Here is a 19,404-nt window from a genome sequence, read left to right on the forward strand (position 1 = left end):
TGGTGCACCTCTCCAGTGGATTGGCATAATCAAAGAGGCATGAAGAGGGCACCATGGTCACAAATAACACTTGAATCACCTTTCCCAACAGAATGAAAAATCAATCAAAGCAGTGCAGTCACAAGCCTCCACATCCCTCCATGCACACACCTGGCTTCCTGTGTTTGGGCTCATTTAACAGCAGCATTAACAATCACATTCCCAAGCTCTTCCAAGGCTGGCCTGTTCCTGTAGCCATGCCTTCACAACTACCCAGCTCCAGCTCCCAACATCCTCACAATATTTTTTCCCAGGCAAGTCCAACACTACCACTGCTGATCCCAGGCACTGCCCTACAGCTGCCAGCCTGGAACAGGTCAGGTGCAGGCAGAAATGTATGAGAAAAATGTGGAAAGTTTGGGAAGGAAAACAGGCAGAGGGCGGTAATGCTGGAGGGGGAGAGAGGACAGTGTGGTGGGTTTCTCATGCTGCCAGTCCACTACTCAGTCCACTTGCTGTGGGCTGGCACTCAACCTGCAGGATGCATTAACAGATTTTCACCAGAAAGTCCCAGTTCTCCAAGGGAATGATGAGGGAACTGATGAGTCATGGAAGCAGAGGGCGCTGGGCAGCAGAGCCACGCTGACAAGAGCAGAGAATAAACATGACCTTTGCTGAACTTGTACAGGAATACAAAAATGTTTTAACACCTTCCAGGACATCTCCTGCTTCACCTTTGGATAGACAGGTTTTGGCTGGAAGACTGGGAAGAAGCAGAAGGAAGCTGAAGAGCTGCAGGGAGCAGAGCATGAGGAGATGGGGCAAACTGATGAGGTTGATGCCCCTGTCTCCTACTGCTGGACTCACCCACCCAGGGGACCACATGCACCAAACCCAGGCTGCCCTTTTCTGCAGCTCCAGTGCAACACCTGTGCCATGTGAGTCAGCATGCAGCACTGCACATGTCCTGCAAGCCAGGAGCACATCAGCTCCACGTTGGACTTGTGGACAGCAGCACAGCTCCATAGCTGGAGATGGGGTGTGTGCAGCCCAGCCCAGACAGAGAACAGCAAACACAAGATCATTCCCTCTCCATATGTCACAAATGATGTCATGACTTTGCTTCATCTCAGTCCTCGGGACCACATCCTGCCTGCAGGCAGCTCCCACAGTCTACTTTAAGAATTTCTACTTTATTTCTACTTTAAGAATCTCAAACTGGGCAAGGGAAAAAAATAGAGAGGAATTTTTCTATTGAACACATGCCGGTCAATGATTGTGCAGAGAAAAGAATTACAAAATTAACACATCAACATGTGGCCACACTGACAGTGCAGATAGGCTGCAGAGCATCTGCCTGAGCTGCCAGGGCACTGAAAGATGCAGGATGTGGGAGCTCCTCAGCTCCTGCTCTACCCCACCCCAACCCATGTTGCTGTTGGCAACCCTTAGCAGAAAGTACTGGGAGAGGAGGTAAGAATGCAAAGGAACTCAATTCCCTCTGTAATTTCATCCCTAAATGCCAGCTAAACACATTAATGATCAAAAGGGCTCAGAGTGACCACAGACCCCAAGCCCCAGGGAGCAGAAGCAAAAGCAGCACCTCTGCCACTGCTGTGACCCCAGAATGTGTCAGAACGATGCCAGCTGAAAATTGCCACAGCCAGCATCGCCCGCTCCTCACAGCAAAAGGGCCAAACCAAAGCTGAGCAGCAAGAGGCAGCCCAGGGTGGGGAGAGGAGCTCATTGCTATTTTTCCACTTGTGAACAAATAAGCTCCTATGTTATCATCAGCACTGGGGAGATTGTTTCATGAATCAGGACAAACACCACACTTACGTTTCAAATTCATCAGAGCAGCAAGTAGCAAAAAATAGACAGGTTTTAGTGGGAAAAAAGTTTGGCAAGAGGGTGGTGGGGAGGAAGGATAAGAGCAAATTTCAAGAAAGCAGGGAAGGAGTTCCCTTGCCCAATACTTTCTCTGCACCCACAATAAAGCCATCAAACCTAAAAAGAGAGAGTATGCACAGTCTGTAATTGAAGGAGCGAAAGCCACAGTTAAAACAATCTAAAAAGGCCAAGCCCTGAGAAAAGCAACTGGAATCCCTTATCTTTTGATGGAAAAGAATGTGCTCCCTGAGATTAATGACGTGTTTACCCGAAAGGAAATCGCCGCCCTTCTGAAGCAGCGAGTGTTTGTTCCTCCCCAGTCCCTGTTTTCTGCTCCGGAGCTGATCTCCCAAACCTCCTGTTTAAAGTCAACACACAATGCGGCTTCCTGCTGCTGGGGGCTCCGGGGGATCCCACCATTAACCCTGTCCCAAAAACCACCTTCCACCTCACCTGCGCATCCCCACCAACAGCGGCAGAGACAAACCCGGGCTATTTAAATGGCATTTAGGGCAGGAGCAGCACCGGGACGGATCACCCCGGGCATAAACACGGCTCAGCCGAGCAGACAAATGGGCAGGCGGGGATGCTGAGGGCGCTGTCGGGGGACAGCACTCTGGGCCACCTCTTCTCAAATTGCTCCGGGGCTCGGCAGCTGTCCTGCAGGTCAGCCTGCGGCAGGATGCCTCTTGGAAAGAGGCTGAGCATCAGCCAGTGCGATGCTCTGCTGTGTTAGAGGAGGCTCGGGGAGACATGGGATCTCTGCTCTGAATACCCTCAGGCGAGCAAGAAAAGCTGCAGCAGAAGCGCCAGGGCCGATCTGTTTGGGGAAACCCGGAGAAAAAAGCGTCATCATCCCTTTGCGTATTTATCCTTTTTGGTAACTGCACCCCCGTCTCCTCGTGGAGCATCCCGGCCATGGGAGCCATCAGATGACGAGCACCTCCTCTCCCTGAAGGCAATGGACCTGCAGCACTGGGTGCTAGCCAGCAGCTAAAAATAGCATAAAAGGCAGAATAAACAAAGGGAGCTGCTTAAATCTGTCTCCGATGTTTGTCTTTAGCTAATGGAGCAATTTTCATGTGCAGGACGCTGTCACCTCTCTCAGATCAGGAGGCACTCTATGCTCCCCCCAGCCACACCACATCTCCTGCAGGACGGGACAGGGTAGGAGGAAATGCTAATTTCTGCCCAGCTCCCCTGTGCCTGCTTTATCTCTGCCTCAGCCTCTGGGGAAAGTGGAAAACCACTAATGTACACAAGAGCACACTCAGAGCCTGCACAGACAGCTCCTCATCACAAAGGCACTGCTTAAATAAAGGAAAACTTAGGAATGTGCCCGTGGAAGTAGCTAGCAGAGCTCTTTGGCACTTACTCTGGTAAGTGGGGTTTACTAGGTTGGTGGGGTTTAATAATTAAAAAAAGAAAAAAAAAAAAAAAAAGAACATTTTCTGCAATTAGACACTCTGAAATTCTGGTCAGGAAAAAAAAAGTAAGGGACTTTAACACAGGTGTTTCAACTTTTTAAATTCTTATGTTTTGCATTATTTAATGCTAAGCACTAGACTTGCTGTAATATATAAATCCTTCCATTACTATTTGATTTCTTTGATGTGGTATTTTCAGCCTGGCTTGTTCAATGGTATTCAAACCAGCTGGTAAAAATTATTTTATTCATTGCAAAGAGGACAAGAACTACAGTGTCCCTTGCTCCATCCTTCTTCCAGGAAAACAGTTTCCATCAATGGGGTATCATTATCAATTACAGAATGGTATTTCTTGGAAGTCATGCCCAGAGAGCCCAGCTGTGGGAGGCTCTGGAGAGCTTCTCCAGTGAAAAGCCCTAGGCCTGAGAGATCAGAATTTAGGCTGAGTCAAGGCACAACAATTGGAGGAAAATGAGTGGCAGTGCAGTGGTGATGACACACATCCTTTGGACTTTGGAGTGGCCTCCCCTCCATCTCAGAGCTGCTCCGTGTATTGTTTGGGACAAAGCCCAATCCACGCTGATCAAATCCCCATCTTTCAAAGGAAAAATGATACAACTTAATCCACCAGATCCTGCCATGAGCCTTCTGCCATCCTCATGACTACAGCATCCCATGCTCCCAGCTTCCCATAATAAATTATGGATATATTATCCACATGACAGTGGTACTTCAAAAGAAAATGATTCCTTTTGTTGACTTTTTAATTTTGTATCTAAAATGATAGCTTGTTTTCATTTTTGGAAGGTTTTCATTATCCTCTATATGCAACACACACACAGCTACAGCCTTAAGTCTGGCTTCAGAATGCAAATCAAACCAAACAGCATTTGATTTTGGAAAGGTTGAGCAAGATGTTGTCACCTAAAAGGATTTTTTGTTTGCTTGTTTGAAACTATTAATTTAATTCTGTGTAAGTCATATAATAGATTTTCCCTACAAAAATCAATTTTTCAATGGATGCATTTCCCCCTTCAAGTGAAAAAGAACACCAGAAAGAACCACTGAGCCACCATCCCAGTTAGTGAAGGTACAACCAGGATAAAATCCCTTACTTACAGACAAAAAAGGTCAAAAATTGTTAACACAAGCCAGGAGAGAGGATGAACAGCAGATAAGGACCTATTTCCCACACAAAGTTTTCTCTTTAGCCTAGGAGAGGAATGCAAACTAGAAGTGAAGTGGCTGGAGGAAGAATCTAATAACTAGAAGTTATCTTAATAAATTAAATTTCCAAATAAGGAAAGCTGATTCAGGGCACAGCTGAACTGTGACTGGAATTAAACACTGGGGGAATGAAAAAAAGAAGAGGCAAAATATCTCCATCATTTGAAAACTATTATATGGCGGCACCAGAAAAAAGAGGGAAAAAAATCAATACAATTAAATAAAGCTGTCCCATCCAAACACAGCAATGAGGAGAGAGGGAGAAGATGTGGGATGATATAGATCTTCCTTAAACCAGTCAGTTTTATCAGTTCTGTAGCATTAAACAAGTTGCTGCTGAAGGAGAGCCTGCACAGGAGGTTTTATGGGAGGGATGGATGGGGAAAGCCCACATGAAGGCAGAGTCTAACAAAGCCAGCCAAGGTGTTTCAGGATTTATTTACAAGTTCTAGGAAGATGAGCTTAGCATTGCTTCACAGGGAAACAGCAAAGCAATTAAAGGTGAAATCAATGTGTACAAAACCTCCTGTGCACATCAGGAACTCTACTGAGCAAGCTTAAACCTGTAACAGCCTCAGCAAGCCCTCTCCTGGCTCCAGGCATGGACCTGGCCAGCCAGTACAGGACAGCACCATTCAGTGGCACATTTTAGGGTCTCATTTAGGGGAGGCCAGGGCTCTGCTCATCCTCAGCAGCTCATGGCACACAGGGCTGCTCACTCCCATGGCTGCTCAGATGGAGCTGCCCAGAGAGGACTGAAGAGCACCAGAGGCCTGCCAAGCAAGGAGGTTTAATGCAAAAAGGAAGGACACCAGATTGTGCCAAGTCCTCAAGAGACCCAAAACAGTGGGTTTAGGCTGCAAGGAAGAGGGGATAAGCCTGGCAAGTGACAAGAGCAGGGTCCCCAAGGATGCAGGAAAGGATCCACCTGTGGAAATTTTTAGGAGCAGATTGGATGCACGTGGCATCCATCCCCAGTGCAGCCCAGTAGGTGCAGGAGGGCGGGACCCGCAGACCCCGAGCCCTCCTCCCCTCTTTCCCCACCTCCTGGGAGATGCCTGGGGCGGTGGCTCGGGAATCCTGCCTGGGCTGGGCAGAGCAGGGACACAGCGCTGCCAGCCCCAGCCCCGGGGTGCAGCAGCTGTGCTGACACCTGAGCATCTGCAGCAACCCAGAGTGCTGCTCCCCAACGCAGTCCCACTGCTGGATGTCCTCCAGCAGGGAAACACCGTGAAAACCTACCCACAAACAGGGCTGCATCTCAAGGCTAGCTGCTTCGGTTTTTTCCTTCTAAATAAACTGCTTTAAATACCTACTTCAGAGAACCTGGACAGAGTGGTGTAGCTTTCCTCTCACTATCTAAATAAGGCCTCTAACAATGTTATCACTTTCCAAAACACATCTGTCCCGCAGCTCCTAGCCCAGACAATTGGCAGGTAACCAGTTAATAAATGTCTTCGCCAGACTGTTGAATAGGCTGGCCCCGACTCAAGAGTGATGTCAGGGCCATTCAATGCACTATAATTGGAAAAAGCTGGGAAAAGCAATCCCATGTTTTTTAATAAATAAGGAGTGTATTAGCAGCCTCCTGCCTTTATTCACCACGGTGTGTACCTTGTTCAGTAGCAAAGTGGGATTTTATAATTTTTTTTCTGCTGCTGCTCGCACGGTGATTTCTACTTGGGATTTGGTGCCAGTTTCCAGATGTGTCTCAGGCCAGGAAGTCAGCAATCAGCCTGGATAAAGCCTCTGGGATTTGCTGCAGATCATCTTTTGACACACACATCCTTCCTGCACCCTCTCTTATGATATTGGGGCACACCCCTTGTGCCCAAAAATAAAATAAAAAAACCCAGAGCCAAGCAGAAGCCCCTGATTAGGATGCTTTGATCACTTTCATATTCAATCTCTGGGAATATTTTTAATTAATTCAGCCCATCGAAGCCCCAGAGGCAGCATTTGAGGCATCTTTACAACACCAGAGTGTCTATATACATAAATCACTTCAACAATTGCAGGTTCCCTGTCTGCTGGAGCAGCTCCAGGCAAAACTCATCTCCCACAAATCCTCACCAGTGGTACCCACAGGACAGCATCAGCTCCCCAGCTTGGCCATAGAACATTGGATGGGGATGAATCCTCCAAAGCACTTGTCCTCAGAGGAATACATGAAGATGATAAATGAGTTTTCTGGGCTCTGAGTGAGCAGCTTAGGGAAGCTGAAACCCAAGCGGGTGACATGAAGGATGTGGTCTGCATGGAAAATAATCCCAAGCAGAAGCACCCTGACAGCAATATGCCTTTCAAACCTCCCTCCATCCCTGAGAAAGGAAGTACCCAGATTTCCCAGCCTGAGGAGAGGGGTTTAGCCCCACACACCCAGCCACGTGGTACCATCGACTGCAGGACCGGGGAATCCCAGCCCAAGGGGACACAATTACAGAATTACTAACAAGATAATTTATTTCTCACTCCCACCAGGCATTTAAGAGGCTGTTGTTGGGCCTCTTGTGATTCCTTTCATCTCCCCATCAAAGCACAACCAAATTAACACCAGCCCTCCTCCCAGTGGTGGCCCCCCCGAGCTCCCAGAGCTGCTCTGCTTTCACAGGGCACCTGGGAGCCACTGCCAAAACAGGAAAGCAGGCGCCTAATTGAAAGGGAGTATTTGGGAGTCACCCTACACAAAAATTAGCAGAGATATGCTAGGAAAATAAAATAGTGGGCATTAACAGACGGCTTATCTTCTTTTTTTCCGTGACTCTAATGTTCAGGATGTGAAAAGGCCAAAAAAGTTTCACATACTGTTCTGAGAAACTGGTCAGGGAGAGGAGCATCCTCTCCTCTACTTTCACTGCTCCTCCCAAAATTACTCAGGTTGATGTTGAGGAATGGACCTCCATCATTAAAATACAGACATACACAAGCCAAAACAACCCTGCATTGCTGCTATGAAAATTTGCAGCTAGTGCTGGGTCTTGGTGATGGGCTGAGAAGTCGAGCAATGGCTGATTTCAATTGACCTGTGTTAGGTTTACTAAAAACACTCACCTGTGCTAGGGAGAAAGGGAATAGGGATGTCTCCCTTCTGGAGGAAGGAGCACAGGGGTCTCTGTTCCTGGAGGAGGGACTGAGCTGGAAGCTGGGTGGCCAGAGGCAGCTCAGGGAGGCTGGTTCTCACACAGAACAGGGAGCCCCTCTCCTCGCTACCCACCCTTGGCGGAGATCCCAGCCTGGGACTGTGACCAAGCCCCAGGGGAAGTGCCAGCTGAAGCCAAGGGAGGATTTAGGATTAGCTCCAAAAAATCAGCCAGTCCCACTCCACCCTGCAGGCAGCCTGTGGAAAGGCGCAAAAGCCCTGGGGGCCAGGCAGAGGGACAGGGCAGGCTAGCAGCAAGCAAGCTGGCAGGCCCAGAGGGGTCAGCAGAGTCTGGACAAGTGACCCAGAGCACTCCCTGCCTGCACTCAGCTCCTCCAGCCCCAGCTCCTGGCTGCAGGAGCCCAGCTGGCTCTTGGAGCAGGAGCAAGCCACAGCAAGAGAGAGGAAAAAAAAATGAGAAAGAGCAGCAGGAAGCCGTGCTGAGAAGCCCCCTTTTGTGTAAACATGCTCCGTCCTCAGACTAAAAATAAAGGCAAACCACAGGAAGGGAGTGAGTGCTTGGACAATATCCGATTTGGTGTGTGCCTGGGTGTGAGCTGCGGGAATGGGGAGAAGAGCAGGGGACTCCACCCAGCCCAGCCACACAAAGGCAGCCAGTTAAGACCTTCAAGACGGACAGGCATTCCTGGAGATTATTTAAATTCAAGCAACTGCTGCTTGGCAGATGTGCAGTCCCTTCCTGTGTGCGCAGCACTTGGAGATGTTAAGTGCGGGAAAAGGCTGCCATGGCAGAAAAGGCAGGATGGCTGCACAAGGCCCATTTTACAGGGTCAGACACTGAGACCCAAGGCTGTGAACTGAAGCCCCATAAACCTGCCATAAAACAAGGACATGACCCAGACAAGCTGTCAGCTACAATGCAGCTTACAGCTCCAGCCTCAAAAACCACCTCTCCCTGCATGCTGCCTTTGCATCTCAGCTCCTGCTGCAGCCACAGAACCAAACTGAAAGCAGCAGCACGCTCCTGAGGGCTGATCAGTGGAGAGCCCACCCCAAAGGGGTCTCAAATGCTTCCCCTGGTGCTGGGCTTTGGTGCAGTGCCCCCTGCCATTGTCATCAGCTGGCTCTGGAGGCTGGAGCTGCAGCACCACCTGCGTGTCCCACCTGCAGGCTCCTCGCAGGACGGATGCTTTGCTGGTGGGTGCGATCCCAAGAGACAGGCATCCATCCATCCATCCATCCATCCATCCATCCATCCATCCATCCATCCATCCATCCATCCATCCATCCATCCATCCATCCATGCTGCACAGAAAGCAGACAGCACAGCGTGAGGAGGCTCCTGGGAGCCCAGCGCTCACCCTCGGTGCTGACACACCACTCAGAGGCTTTCTGGGGAAATGCAGCGCTTGGGAGGATCCCCCTGCCAGGCTGGAGGGAGCAGCACTGCCACAGGGTGTGCGGAGGCACCGCCGCCCGCAGCTGTCCCTGCCGGCTGTGCCGCTGTCCCACCCCAGGGCAGCTGCTCCGGGGGCTGCCAGGGCTTGGGTCCGGCACCATCAGCCCAATTCCCTCCAGGCACTGGGAGCCCTCCTGTCTTTAGTCAGCCTTAGCTGAACTGCAGCATCTGCGATGCTCAGCTGCCTCATCTCCCTTCCTGTCGCTATTTTCTGTCAGAAGAAAATGACAGTGCTCGGCAGTGGAGGAAATCAAAGACAACTGTGGTGGCCTCCACTTGGGCATGTTTGCTGCTGACGTTTGTGTTCCTTTAATTCCTGCCTCCTGGTCCTGTGTTCACTTTCCTGCTATCTGGTCTCACCTCCAGTATTCATTTTTCTCTACTATTAGAAAGGTCTACGAGGAGCACAACAAAAATCCAATACACGCCCCCCAGCCCCGTTTCCTCTAGAAAACAACTTCCTATGGAGCACAGCTGTTTGGAGCAGGTCACTTGCTTTCCCTGCAAAACAGCAACACAACTGCCCCTGCTTCATTCTCATTTACAAGTATTGCTGAAACTTTCACGGGGTCTCATTTGGGGCATTTCCCACGTGCTAAATATAAAGTGTAAATGCCTTTCCATGAGGCTCTGTCTGGCAGGGGAGCAGCTGTTTCTGTCCCTGCCCACCGCAGCAGCAGCACAAAATAAAACAGCAGCATGAATGACACTTGTGCCATCGGTGCTGCGAGTGCCCACATGACACCTCCTGCCACCCAGCCCAGCTGCTGAATCACAGCTGTCAATGAAAACTGAAGATCTTTCCTTAAACTCACTTTAGTAGGTCACTTGCCACTCCCCAAGGCGCTGCTGGACGCAGAGGAAGCCAAGAAAAAGGTGACACCTTCTGTTTACTCAGCTAATTGCACTTCACTATCGCTCTGAAATGTGTTAGCAAGCAGACAGAAGAAAGGGAACAGGACTTGGTGTGAGCAGGGCTGCAGATGGGAGCCCTGAACCTCCCCCTTGCCTGAACTGGAGCTGTCACTGCAGGCTGAACTCAGTCTGGCAAAAGTTACGGGGAAATTCCCACTCATGGGTCCTTGAACTCCCACTCATGGGTCCTGGAAACCCCAGCAGCCACCTGCCCTCACCCAGCTCCCTGCTCAGACCCCCAGCACAGCCCTGGCCAGCACACCCAGCAGAGTGCACAGCACAGCACAAACAGGTCTGAGGGACCTCAGAGGTGTCCACACAAGATCCCCATAGCTCAAATTCACAATCCTCATTTTCACAGGCACAATGCTGAGTCAGGCAGCAGAAGGCTATGAAGAACACTGCAGACACAGATGCTCTCTGTTGTTAGAAAACCTCCAAATGAAACATAACAGGAGCACAAATTGAGAGTTTAGTCCCCGGGGTTAAACACCTAAATTATTAAGGCATCTTCAGTCATGCTCTGCAAACACTCCTTGCAAAATAATGGGTTGTCTCTAATAGATCAGTACCAAAGGACAGAAGACACATCTGGAAGCTCTGAACTCTACCACTGTCCAAGTGCCACTGCAAAAACACAGCTAAGGAGAAAACCCCAGGGACTAATGCCTGCTGACCCCAATGCAATGAACCCCCAGTTTTACCTGGATCAAGATGTGTAAAGGACCCAATGACAAAGTCCAGTGTTGAGACAGCCAGCAGGAAGAGCAGCAGGAGCTGGAGCCTGATGATCCACTTCACCCCAGCCAAATTGATGCCCAGCAGGCCGAGCAGGACAGCCAGGGAGATGCCACGCACTGCCCAGATGTTGCTGAGGCTCAGGACACCTGCAATGGACTCTGCAAAGCCAGTGATGTACATGGCACCTGCAACACACTGAGGGGCACAGCTCTGTCAGTGCCCCACGGGAGAAAAGGGACCCCATCCACTGCCCCATGCCGGGCTGGGGGGCTCTGTTCAGACAGACAGAACGACACTGGCGGTCACAGTACAACCTTGGATGTTACTGCCACAGCAGCAGAGCTGGGCAGACAGGGAAGGCTGGGTGCTAGGACCAGCAGCCCAGATGTTCCACTGTCACCTCTACCCTCTATCAACACTCCAGGAGAAACTACACTGGCTTCTCTGAGAGAGAAAAGGATGAGCCAGCTTCTGTTTCTTCCCCTCTTCTGCTTCTCTGGAGGAAAGGGTCCCAGTTGAACACCTGCCTGAAGAGCAGCTGTTTGTCTCCCCTTCACTGCCTCCTGGGGGTTATTTTTAACTCAGTGTTTAATTTGGATGCAAACTCTGATGTTTCACCAGCTCCCCATCTCGCTGCTGGAATGGAGCCTGCCCTTTGGAGGAGAGCACATTGTGTGAGCCATGTCCCAGGAAAGCTGCCTGTTTGCCTTGCAGCAGGACAGGACACACACTCTGCCCTGGGTGGCTGAGAGCCTGCAGGACAGGACATCTGCAGCACAGGCTCAAACACCACTGCAGCACAGCAACCCAAAACACCAGGAGGTTTCACTCCAGAAATTCCTGCCAGCTGACATTCCAGCAACAGCCCTTCCAGTGCATGGCATCCCTGGAAAACCAGGTCAGGGCAGACAGCTGCATTTGGTATGGCTGCTGTGACCTTGGCTCCTGCACCCCACCACCCCTGTGCACAGCTGAGGGATGTGGAAGGGACAAAGGACAGCAAGAGCAGAGCCCCCATTCACTGCAGATCCCCCACCTGGGACAGACCCAGCACTGCCCACTGAGGGGGAGCAGGACAGCCTGGCCCATGCCCAGGAGCTGCAGGGTTGGTGAGGTTTTCAGCAAGGCTGATGGCATGCAGATGTTGAGAGTTGGGCACCAACAACTTGGAGATCCTGGGGGATTCCCTTCCATCACAGGCAGACAGATCAGGGGAACTGCACCCTGAGAGTCCTCCTCTGCAGCACATGGCCAGGCATTCCCCACTCACCCCAGTGAGAGCAGGGAACAGGGACTGCCCCATTTCTGGCAGCAGCTGCCCTATGGCAGAGGTTACAGCACTCCCTGAGCATCCTGAGCAGAGGATCAGCCTGCAGCTGGTGCAGGGCACGTTGGGCAGAAAGCACAGCTGAGAGAGGAAAGGCATCAGCAGCTTTTGGGAGCAGGCAAAGTGATTTTAAGTGAGCTGCCAGCTCCCAGCCCTGTGCAGCCCCTGTGCACACAGGATGCCAAGGCAGGGGCCAGGGCTGCTGCAGCCCAGCTTTTACAACCCTCAGGACAGGCTGCAACCTGATTGCTTTCCCAGATGGGGTCCTCTCAGAGAGCAAGAGTGGAAAATCTGACAGGAAGGATTCTCATGTGTGGCCCATTTCCATATCTTGGCTTGTAACTGGGTTCAGTTCGTGTTTTATGGACACTTGCTTTTAATCTGGAGTGAAAGGAGAAGAGGGGATTATTTTTGGTTTGGGGGCTGTTCAGGGGTTTTGGAGATTGCTGTAAGCCAGTCAGTTAAAAACAAACCTCCATAAAAATGCTTCTCTGCTCACCACATTTTATACTGTTCATAACATCTTTATGGGGGGAGAGGGTTAAGTTACTGCAGGTTTAAGTGATTATTTTCCATTCTTTTTGTAGACTACTTGTGTATTTTTGTGCCTCACCACCCTACCAGCTCCTTGGGATCATTCAGAAAATCCAGAACTGTGACTCTTGGCTCACAAGAAGTCAATTAGCTGTGGCCCTTACCCCTGCCCAGCTCTCATCCCACACCAGCTCCACTTCTGCTGGCTCCCACAGAGAAGCAGCCAAGGCTTGCCTGATCCCTGAGGGTACATGGAGCATGCCAAGGCCAACCTGCCCGTCCACAGCCTCTCACTGAGCTCTGCTTGACCACCCTGACCTCTCCTGCTGCGTTTGATTTGTCTCCCGCCAGCAAGGGCATGTCCTGGCAATGGGGAAATTTGGGATGGGAGGACATGTCCTGCAGGGCTTGTCCAGACACTCAGCTCCTCCACCAGGGTGCCCAGTGCCAGGCAGAACATTGCCATGCTCAGGCTTGCTCCTGGGGCGCAGTGTGGGCTCAGTGCTCCCTGTGGTGCTCTCCCATGTTGCATTACCCAGATTTTACTTGAAACATTACTTTCTGCAGCAGGACAGCACAAGACTAATGCCTGCATTGCAAAGTTTCCAAATTTTCTTTGAGCAGCTTTTTAAAATTACCTGGCCAAAAATGTAAAGGAGGCCAATGGTGCCCCCTACTTGACCTCCAAGGACAGTAGAGATCATGGAGTAGACTCCTCCACTTCCAATGCTGCACTTCTCACACACCCCAATTCCAGACAAGACTGTCACCAGGGCAACCAGAATGACAAAGGACACCAGAAACATGCCCATTACAATGCCAGTGTTTCCCTGGAATGAAAAAAAAATTATAAAATAAAGATTAATTCACACCAATCTGCTGCAACAGAATAAGAACCTACCCACTTCTAGTCACTAGTGATCTATGGATCTGGATTCATTACAGATTAAAAAAACACACACAGACACCCCTACTTGTCTAATTAACGTAATTGATTGCCAAATTTAGAGCCTTTATTAGCACCCCTTTGATGAGAACCTGTCTTGTCCTGGAGCCTGGGGCTGGGCAGACCTTTGCATGAGCAGGTTCTGCCCTGTCAATGGGCTCCTCCATGAATCACTGGTTTTGTCCACTGGTTTAAAAGGAATGAGGTCAAACAGTGATTCAACCACTATAGTCAGGGGATCACTGCCTGTCTGCATGGTTTAGAATGACATGCTTAAAAAAAACCCAAAACACTTTCATAACAAAAAGCAGTTCCAAAATTGAACCCCTGGGATTTGCAGCAACTGATTTATTAACAGCATCAAGCTTGCATTTTAATTTTTCAGAACATTTACCTTTGAAAGCTCTGATCCCTGCAAACAATGAGATGCCAAAGAACAAACCCCAAAGGCAAGGCAGCGTGGAAGATAAATAATGCTCTCACAAAGCAGCGTGCACCAGCCCTTATCTGCAGGGTGTGCTCAGAGGGCAGGTGGCTCTCGCCCTGCCTGGGCTCTGGAGACTTTTCTGCACAGGATTCAGCCCCATGATAAAAAACCAACCCTTCCTGCTTGGGGCAGAGGGAGGGCTCCAGGAGGAGCTGCTGTGCCTGCCACTGTGTGGCAAAGAGAAGAAGTCTCTGAACAAACACAGCTGCAGGTCCCCGTTGGGAAATTTAAACACCAGCACAACTCCTTTCTTTGGAGGGGTTCAGTTTGCCATTTAGGGTCAGATTTTCAGAAAGAAAAGGTGCTTGGTACCTCCAAAAGAATTTAAGAACTCTTCTGAGCTCAGGGCCTTCCCACTCACTTGCACGTGGCTGTAATTTATTTTCCAGGGTCAGGAGTTCTCCCCTGTGCTCCAGCCCACCTTCCCCTGCTGACAAATCGCTCAGGCCAATGCACAGCAACCAGAAGGCTCCTCCAGTGCCCAGTGCTTTGTTAACATCTGGCTTCCCTTCCTTTTACTCCTCTTCCAGGCCATGTCCATATCCCCCCTTTCCAACCTTGCTCCAGCAATGCTCATCTCTGAGGTCACACTAGCCATGATGGAGTTTTTATCACCATTGCTTCCCTGCTCTGGGGTTGGTTGAAATCCCAGATTCTTTTTTTTCCTTTTCTCTTTTTTTTTTTTTTGTGAAAAAAACCAGAAACATATCCAGGATGTTGGTATCATCATAAAATCCTATTTTGGTTCAGCATCCTGCTGCCTTTGACAGGGCTGTTATCTGGTCAGTGGGGAACAGAGCCAAGGACTGCTATAAACACAGCTGTGGTTGGGTCAGCACCACAACCCACCCAAACCCCATACTTCTTTTTAAAAGGACAATTGTTCTTTTTCTTCAGCTGCTTACCCCAGGTTAAATGGTTAATAAACATTATATGCTTCAGTTAAAAACATAAATAATAAAAAAAAAAGCAAACATATGCAAACATTCATTTAGCCTTGAGCTTTTCCAGAAAGGTGGTACCAGGCTATGGCAGCTGTTAATGGGCAATTCAATGGTTCCTACAGAATAAAGGGTTAACACTAAGACTGAGGGGGAATGCTGGGCTCACAGCAACAATAGCAAGCAGAGAAAGTGGGAAGAAAAAGCCCCCATTAAGCACTGATGCTTATTTATGCATGCATGCTGGAAGGGGTTAGTGCAGCAGCAATCCCTGTTGAACATTTCAGCAAGATTAGGTCCCCTGGAACTGCAAAGCTTCACCAGCCCCAGATCCAGCTCTGGAAATTTATAGCAAAAGCCTGACTCTGGGAATAGCTTGACATATGACTGTCCTCTGCCAGGGGAGCTCTCTGCCAACCCTGACTTCTCCTCCCTTCCCTTTCATGCTAGCTTCCAGCTGGTTCTGTTTTTCTTTCATTTACTGGCTTTGTTTATATTTGTGTTTGCTCCAGAAGTAACTTGCTTTCAAAGGAGATGTGGAGGAAATAAAATCATAAGGAAAAGGAAGCTAAAAAATCATCCCAACTTCTCCACCACAGCAACTGCAGCTCCCCTCAACACCTCCAGCAAAGCAATTTTCAGTGCAGAGTGCAAGTGTCTTCCTGCTCCTTTTGGAAGGTGTCCACCATGCCTGTGACAAAAACTCTGCCTGAAGCTCAAATCCCATCCATCTCTGGGGAAACTTTTCTTTTTCTAAGGGGAAATTTTGAGGCATAATACAGTATTTTGCATCAGGAGGGGACAGTATTCCAGGCTCTGACCCTCAGAGATACTATTAGGACCCAGCAGTGGAAGATCCTTTGATAGCAATGGCAATTTCACCTGACTGAGGACTCCCCATTCAAAAAATCAGGAACTCCAACACTGGCATGTTTGGAAGAGACCTCCTTCAGTGGTGTTGGGAGGATGGGTGAGTGGCTGTAACTACTTTACCTGGAAAAGTGTTAATTTCTCCTCAACAATACGACACAGGGGTGTCCCTGTTCATTGTCAAGGTTGGCTGCTGTGTTTTCCTTTCTCTTTCTGAAAGCTAAGGTAGGAAACCACTTACAAAGATCACTTCAGCTGCACATTTTAGTGGAACTTTTTGAAAAGCTATAAAATACCAGAGGGCATAAGCAACATCTATAACAAAGGGCATGGAATCCAAAACACTTGGGTGATGATGGAGATACAAGGTAAGGGAGGGCAGAGGGAAATATCTTTTCAAACATTCAACCAAGACAGCACTTGCTCACCACAAGCCATCCTGTCCTCAGGAAAAGAACCACTCCAAAAATGTTGATCATGCAGGAGGTGAAGACCCCGTCCCACGTTCCAAAAAGCACTGGCTCCCATACAAACAGCTGGATCTTCCACCAGGGCTTGGTGTGTGTTTGAGATACCTAGAGAAAAGCAAAGCCTGCGTTTACCTCTCATGTTTTATGGGCCACAGCCAGCCACCAACAGGGGGATGGCCACCAACAGCTGCTGAGACACTCCTTTGCTGCAAGCTGTCCCTAAGATGAAGGGCTGTCAGGCTGTTGGGGTGCCTGGGCCCTGAAAGAGATGGCTCCTACAACACCCTGTTCGTATTCTTGTAGGATAATCAGCTACAGAGCCCTGCTGAGCCTCAGTGAATTAACCCCAATGCATCAACCAAAAACACCATTCAAGGGTCCTTCCCAGAGCCTGCAGCTACACACTGTGCTTCTCCTGACCCTTCCAAACACTCCACCAAGGCAAGCAGGGCTCTCAGTGCATGGGAGAACTCCCTTAGAGGACACGACAAATCAGCTGGGAGCAACAGAGTAGGTTAAGATGGTTTCCCCATCACAGCCATATCTGATCAGGACCCTTTGCTTCTCAAGGAGACATGGGGCTCTGGATCTTGGGGCACAGTGATTTTCCAGAGCCGCTGGAACCAAGATCTGAAGCTCCAGGGAAACTGTAGTTTTCCTATGGAACTGCTTCCTCTTGCCCTCTGGAAATCGAGTCTCTTCTTTCCCTTTCTGAGTCATACACCTCAGACATACACAGCAAAACAAAGGACAGTTTTGTTACTTCACTCCTGTTCCCTTGCCACAGAGGTGACCAGGAGTGGAGAGGCCATGGAGATGGAAATTTGGGAAAGGAGATGGCTCTGTGACATACCTGCTGTGCTTCCTCATGGAAGAGCTCCTGGACGTATCCCTCACTGCGGGCACCACTGCAGCTGAACATCTTCTCCTGGGCTCTGTTGCCCAAAGCTCAGCTCTAACACAGCCACAGGCCAAGCTGCTCTGAGTGGGAGCTCAGCTCAGTCCAATTCCTGCAGGGCTGGCTCCTCTGTTGTAGAAGATTCATGGTTTTATCCCAGCCTCACTGTGAAAGCAGGAAAGATGAAAGACACAACTGCTGCTTTCTTAGTCTGCCAAAGCACAAGGCCATTGTCCACACAGTCAACAAACAGCAGCTGGTAGCAGATGCTGAACCAGAGGGACACCACAAACAGCAAAGAGCAAGGCTCCCCCAGCACAGGCTCCACCATCAGCCACACATTTAACAGCCCTTGGTAGCCCTTTCCAAACCTAACCCCAGCATCCTGTAGCACTGGCTCCACAGATCCATAGTGTTGTCTGCAAAATGCATTTCCTCTCCTTGGTTTTAAATCTGGTGCCTGGTAATGTTATTGCATGCTCCTGTGCTCCAGTGACATAGGACACATGGATTATTCACTTCCCAGCACCACTCATCACTTCACTGCCTTGACCACGTCTGCCTCAGCTGTGCCTTTTGCACACCAAGGTCCTGCCTTGTATTCAGTGTATGCAGCTACCCACAGTTTCCCACACCAGGTGTCAAGAGAGACTTTTTGGCTATTCCTCAGTGCAGTACACCATGCCTAGGAAAGACAAAGAGGGCTGCAGCCAGAGAGGAGCAAGACTTGTTCCTCAGATGTGGAGAGGGCAGCTTGTCTGGATCACTGGCTCTCCTGGGGCAGGTAATTTGCTGGCCAGCTCAGCCCTCATGCTTACAAGAACCAACCATGATCACACAAGGCTTATACCAAGGACTGGACACCTTACCTGAGACCAGAGACCAAATTAATCACAGGGCAGGAACCCAACAGAAATGTGCTCTGCCTATTGCACAGAGACCTACAGAAACTGCTTTGTGTCACTCAGGATTTCTGCACCAGGGTCTGAATGCCTTTCACCATCCTGCCCTTATTACTCTGCTTTGAAATGCCCAGTATTAAATAACCAAAGCAGATGCTGCTGCACCACAGTGTTTCAGTTGCAGAAGGTCTCCTGCAGCTGGGCTACAATGGCCAGCACAGGAGGTTTTTCTCCGCCCTGCCCACATGGGCAGTTAAGCAGCACCAAAGTCGTGAGAGTTCATGGATGCCCTGCTGCTGCCCCCACATTTCTTGAAGCAAATAACCCTTTACAATATCACAAATGGTTGCTGTTACAGGGAGACTGGGGCTTCAAGCAGGGCAAAAGCAGCAGGAGCAGATGAACTCTAAGGAAACAAAGCTCATGGTTTGTTTTTTTCAAATAGCCACAGTAATAAAAAATGGCAGAAAATACACAACATGAAACAAGATTACAATTGAATAGCCACATTCTCCTAAGAATCCCCAGTGGAATCCTTCCTTTACTCTCACTCAGTAAAGGATTCACTGGGGTCACACAACCCAGTGTGCCACAGCAGTCCCATCCAGATGAGGAGAAAAGAGGCTGCAGCTCTGTAGCCCCCTGCTCTCCTAAACCACTCCACCAAGGGAGCCAGAAGGAGATGGCCCCAACCCCTTACAGTACCTCAGGGCTGATGTGTCCGGTGTGTGACATTACATGGATAGGTGTGATGCACCCATATTACCCACCTGAAACTTGCAAAACACTAAAGAAGGGCTGCACACATGGATTTTAGACCTGAAGCACACCTAGCAAGAAATGTTGCCTGCCTGGACATTTAAATCCCCTTATCTCACCATTTCCTTCCTTTTTCTCTGCTTTAAAACCCTTATCCTGCCCTGCGCTCTAGAGCCCTTTCTGCTTCAGCTACTGCACACCTTGCTATAAGATCTTCCTCCTCCACAATCCCAGGAAATTGCCTCTGCACTACTGCTCTCTGTGGCATTTCCAACTGCCTAAAAATCTTGTTACCCAATTCTGTAATTATTTACATCCCACCACAACTCCTGGATCCATTGGTCCCTGCGAGGTAGCCAAGGCAAACACGGGAGGGGGTGTAAAGCACAGGAGTGGGAGCTGAACAAAAGCACTCAGTCACATCCCAATCCATGGACATGCAAGTGTTTCTGCAATTCAGGGTCTGTGAGTGGAAAGTCCTTGGGGCAGGTGCCCTCCTCTTGCAGCACTCTATCAGCACAGGGATATTTTT

General features: G+C 49.6%; 1 protein-coding gene across 1 annotated transcript in view; it reads right to left on the bottom strand.

Annotated features, from left to right (window-relative positions):
• The window catches only part of SLC12A8 (solute carrier family 12 member 8), a 46,615-nt gene extending 29,380 nt beyond the window's left edge, over window positions 1–17,235 (bottom strand). Inside the window, exons 1-4 of the mRNA XM_066553734.1 lie at window positions 17,167–17,235; window positions 16,272–16,418; window positions 13,238–13,429; window positions 10,702–10,933 (exon numbers count right to left, since the gene is read on the bottom strand). Of these exons, the coding sequence (XP_066409831.1) occupies window positions 10,702–10,933; window positions 13,238–13,429; window positions 16,272–16,418; window positions 17,167–17,235 (640 nt within the window). The remainder of the gene's footprint in view (window positions 1–10,701; window positions 10,934–13,237; window positions 13,430–16,271; window positions 16,419–17,166) is intronic.
• Between the last annotated feature and the right edge of the window lie 2,169 nt (window positions 17,236–19,404).

This window comes from Molothrus aeneus, chromosome 7 (genome assembly GCF_037042795.1).
Source record: "Molothrus aeneus isolate 106 chromosome 7, BPBGC_Maene_1.0, whole genome shotgun sequence".
Taxonomy (NCBI): Eukaryota; Metazoa; Chordata; class Aves; order Passeriformes; family Icteridae; genus Molothrus; species Molothrus aeneus.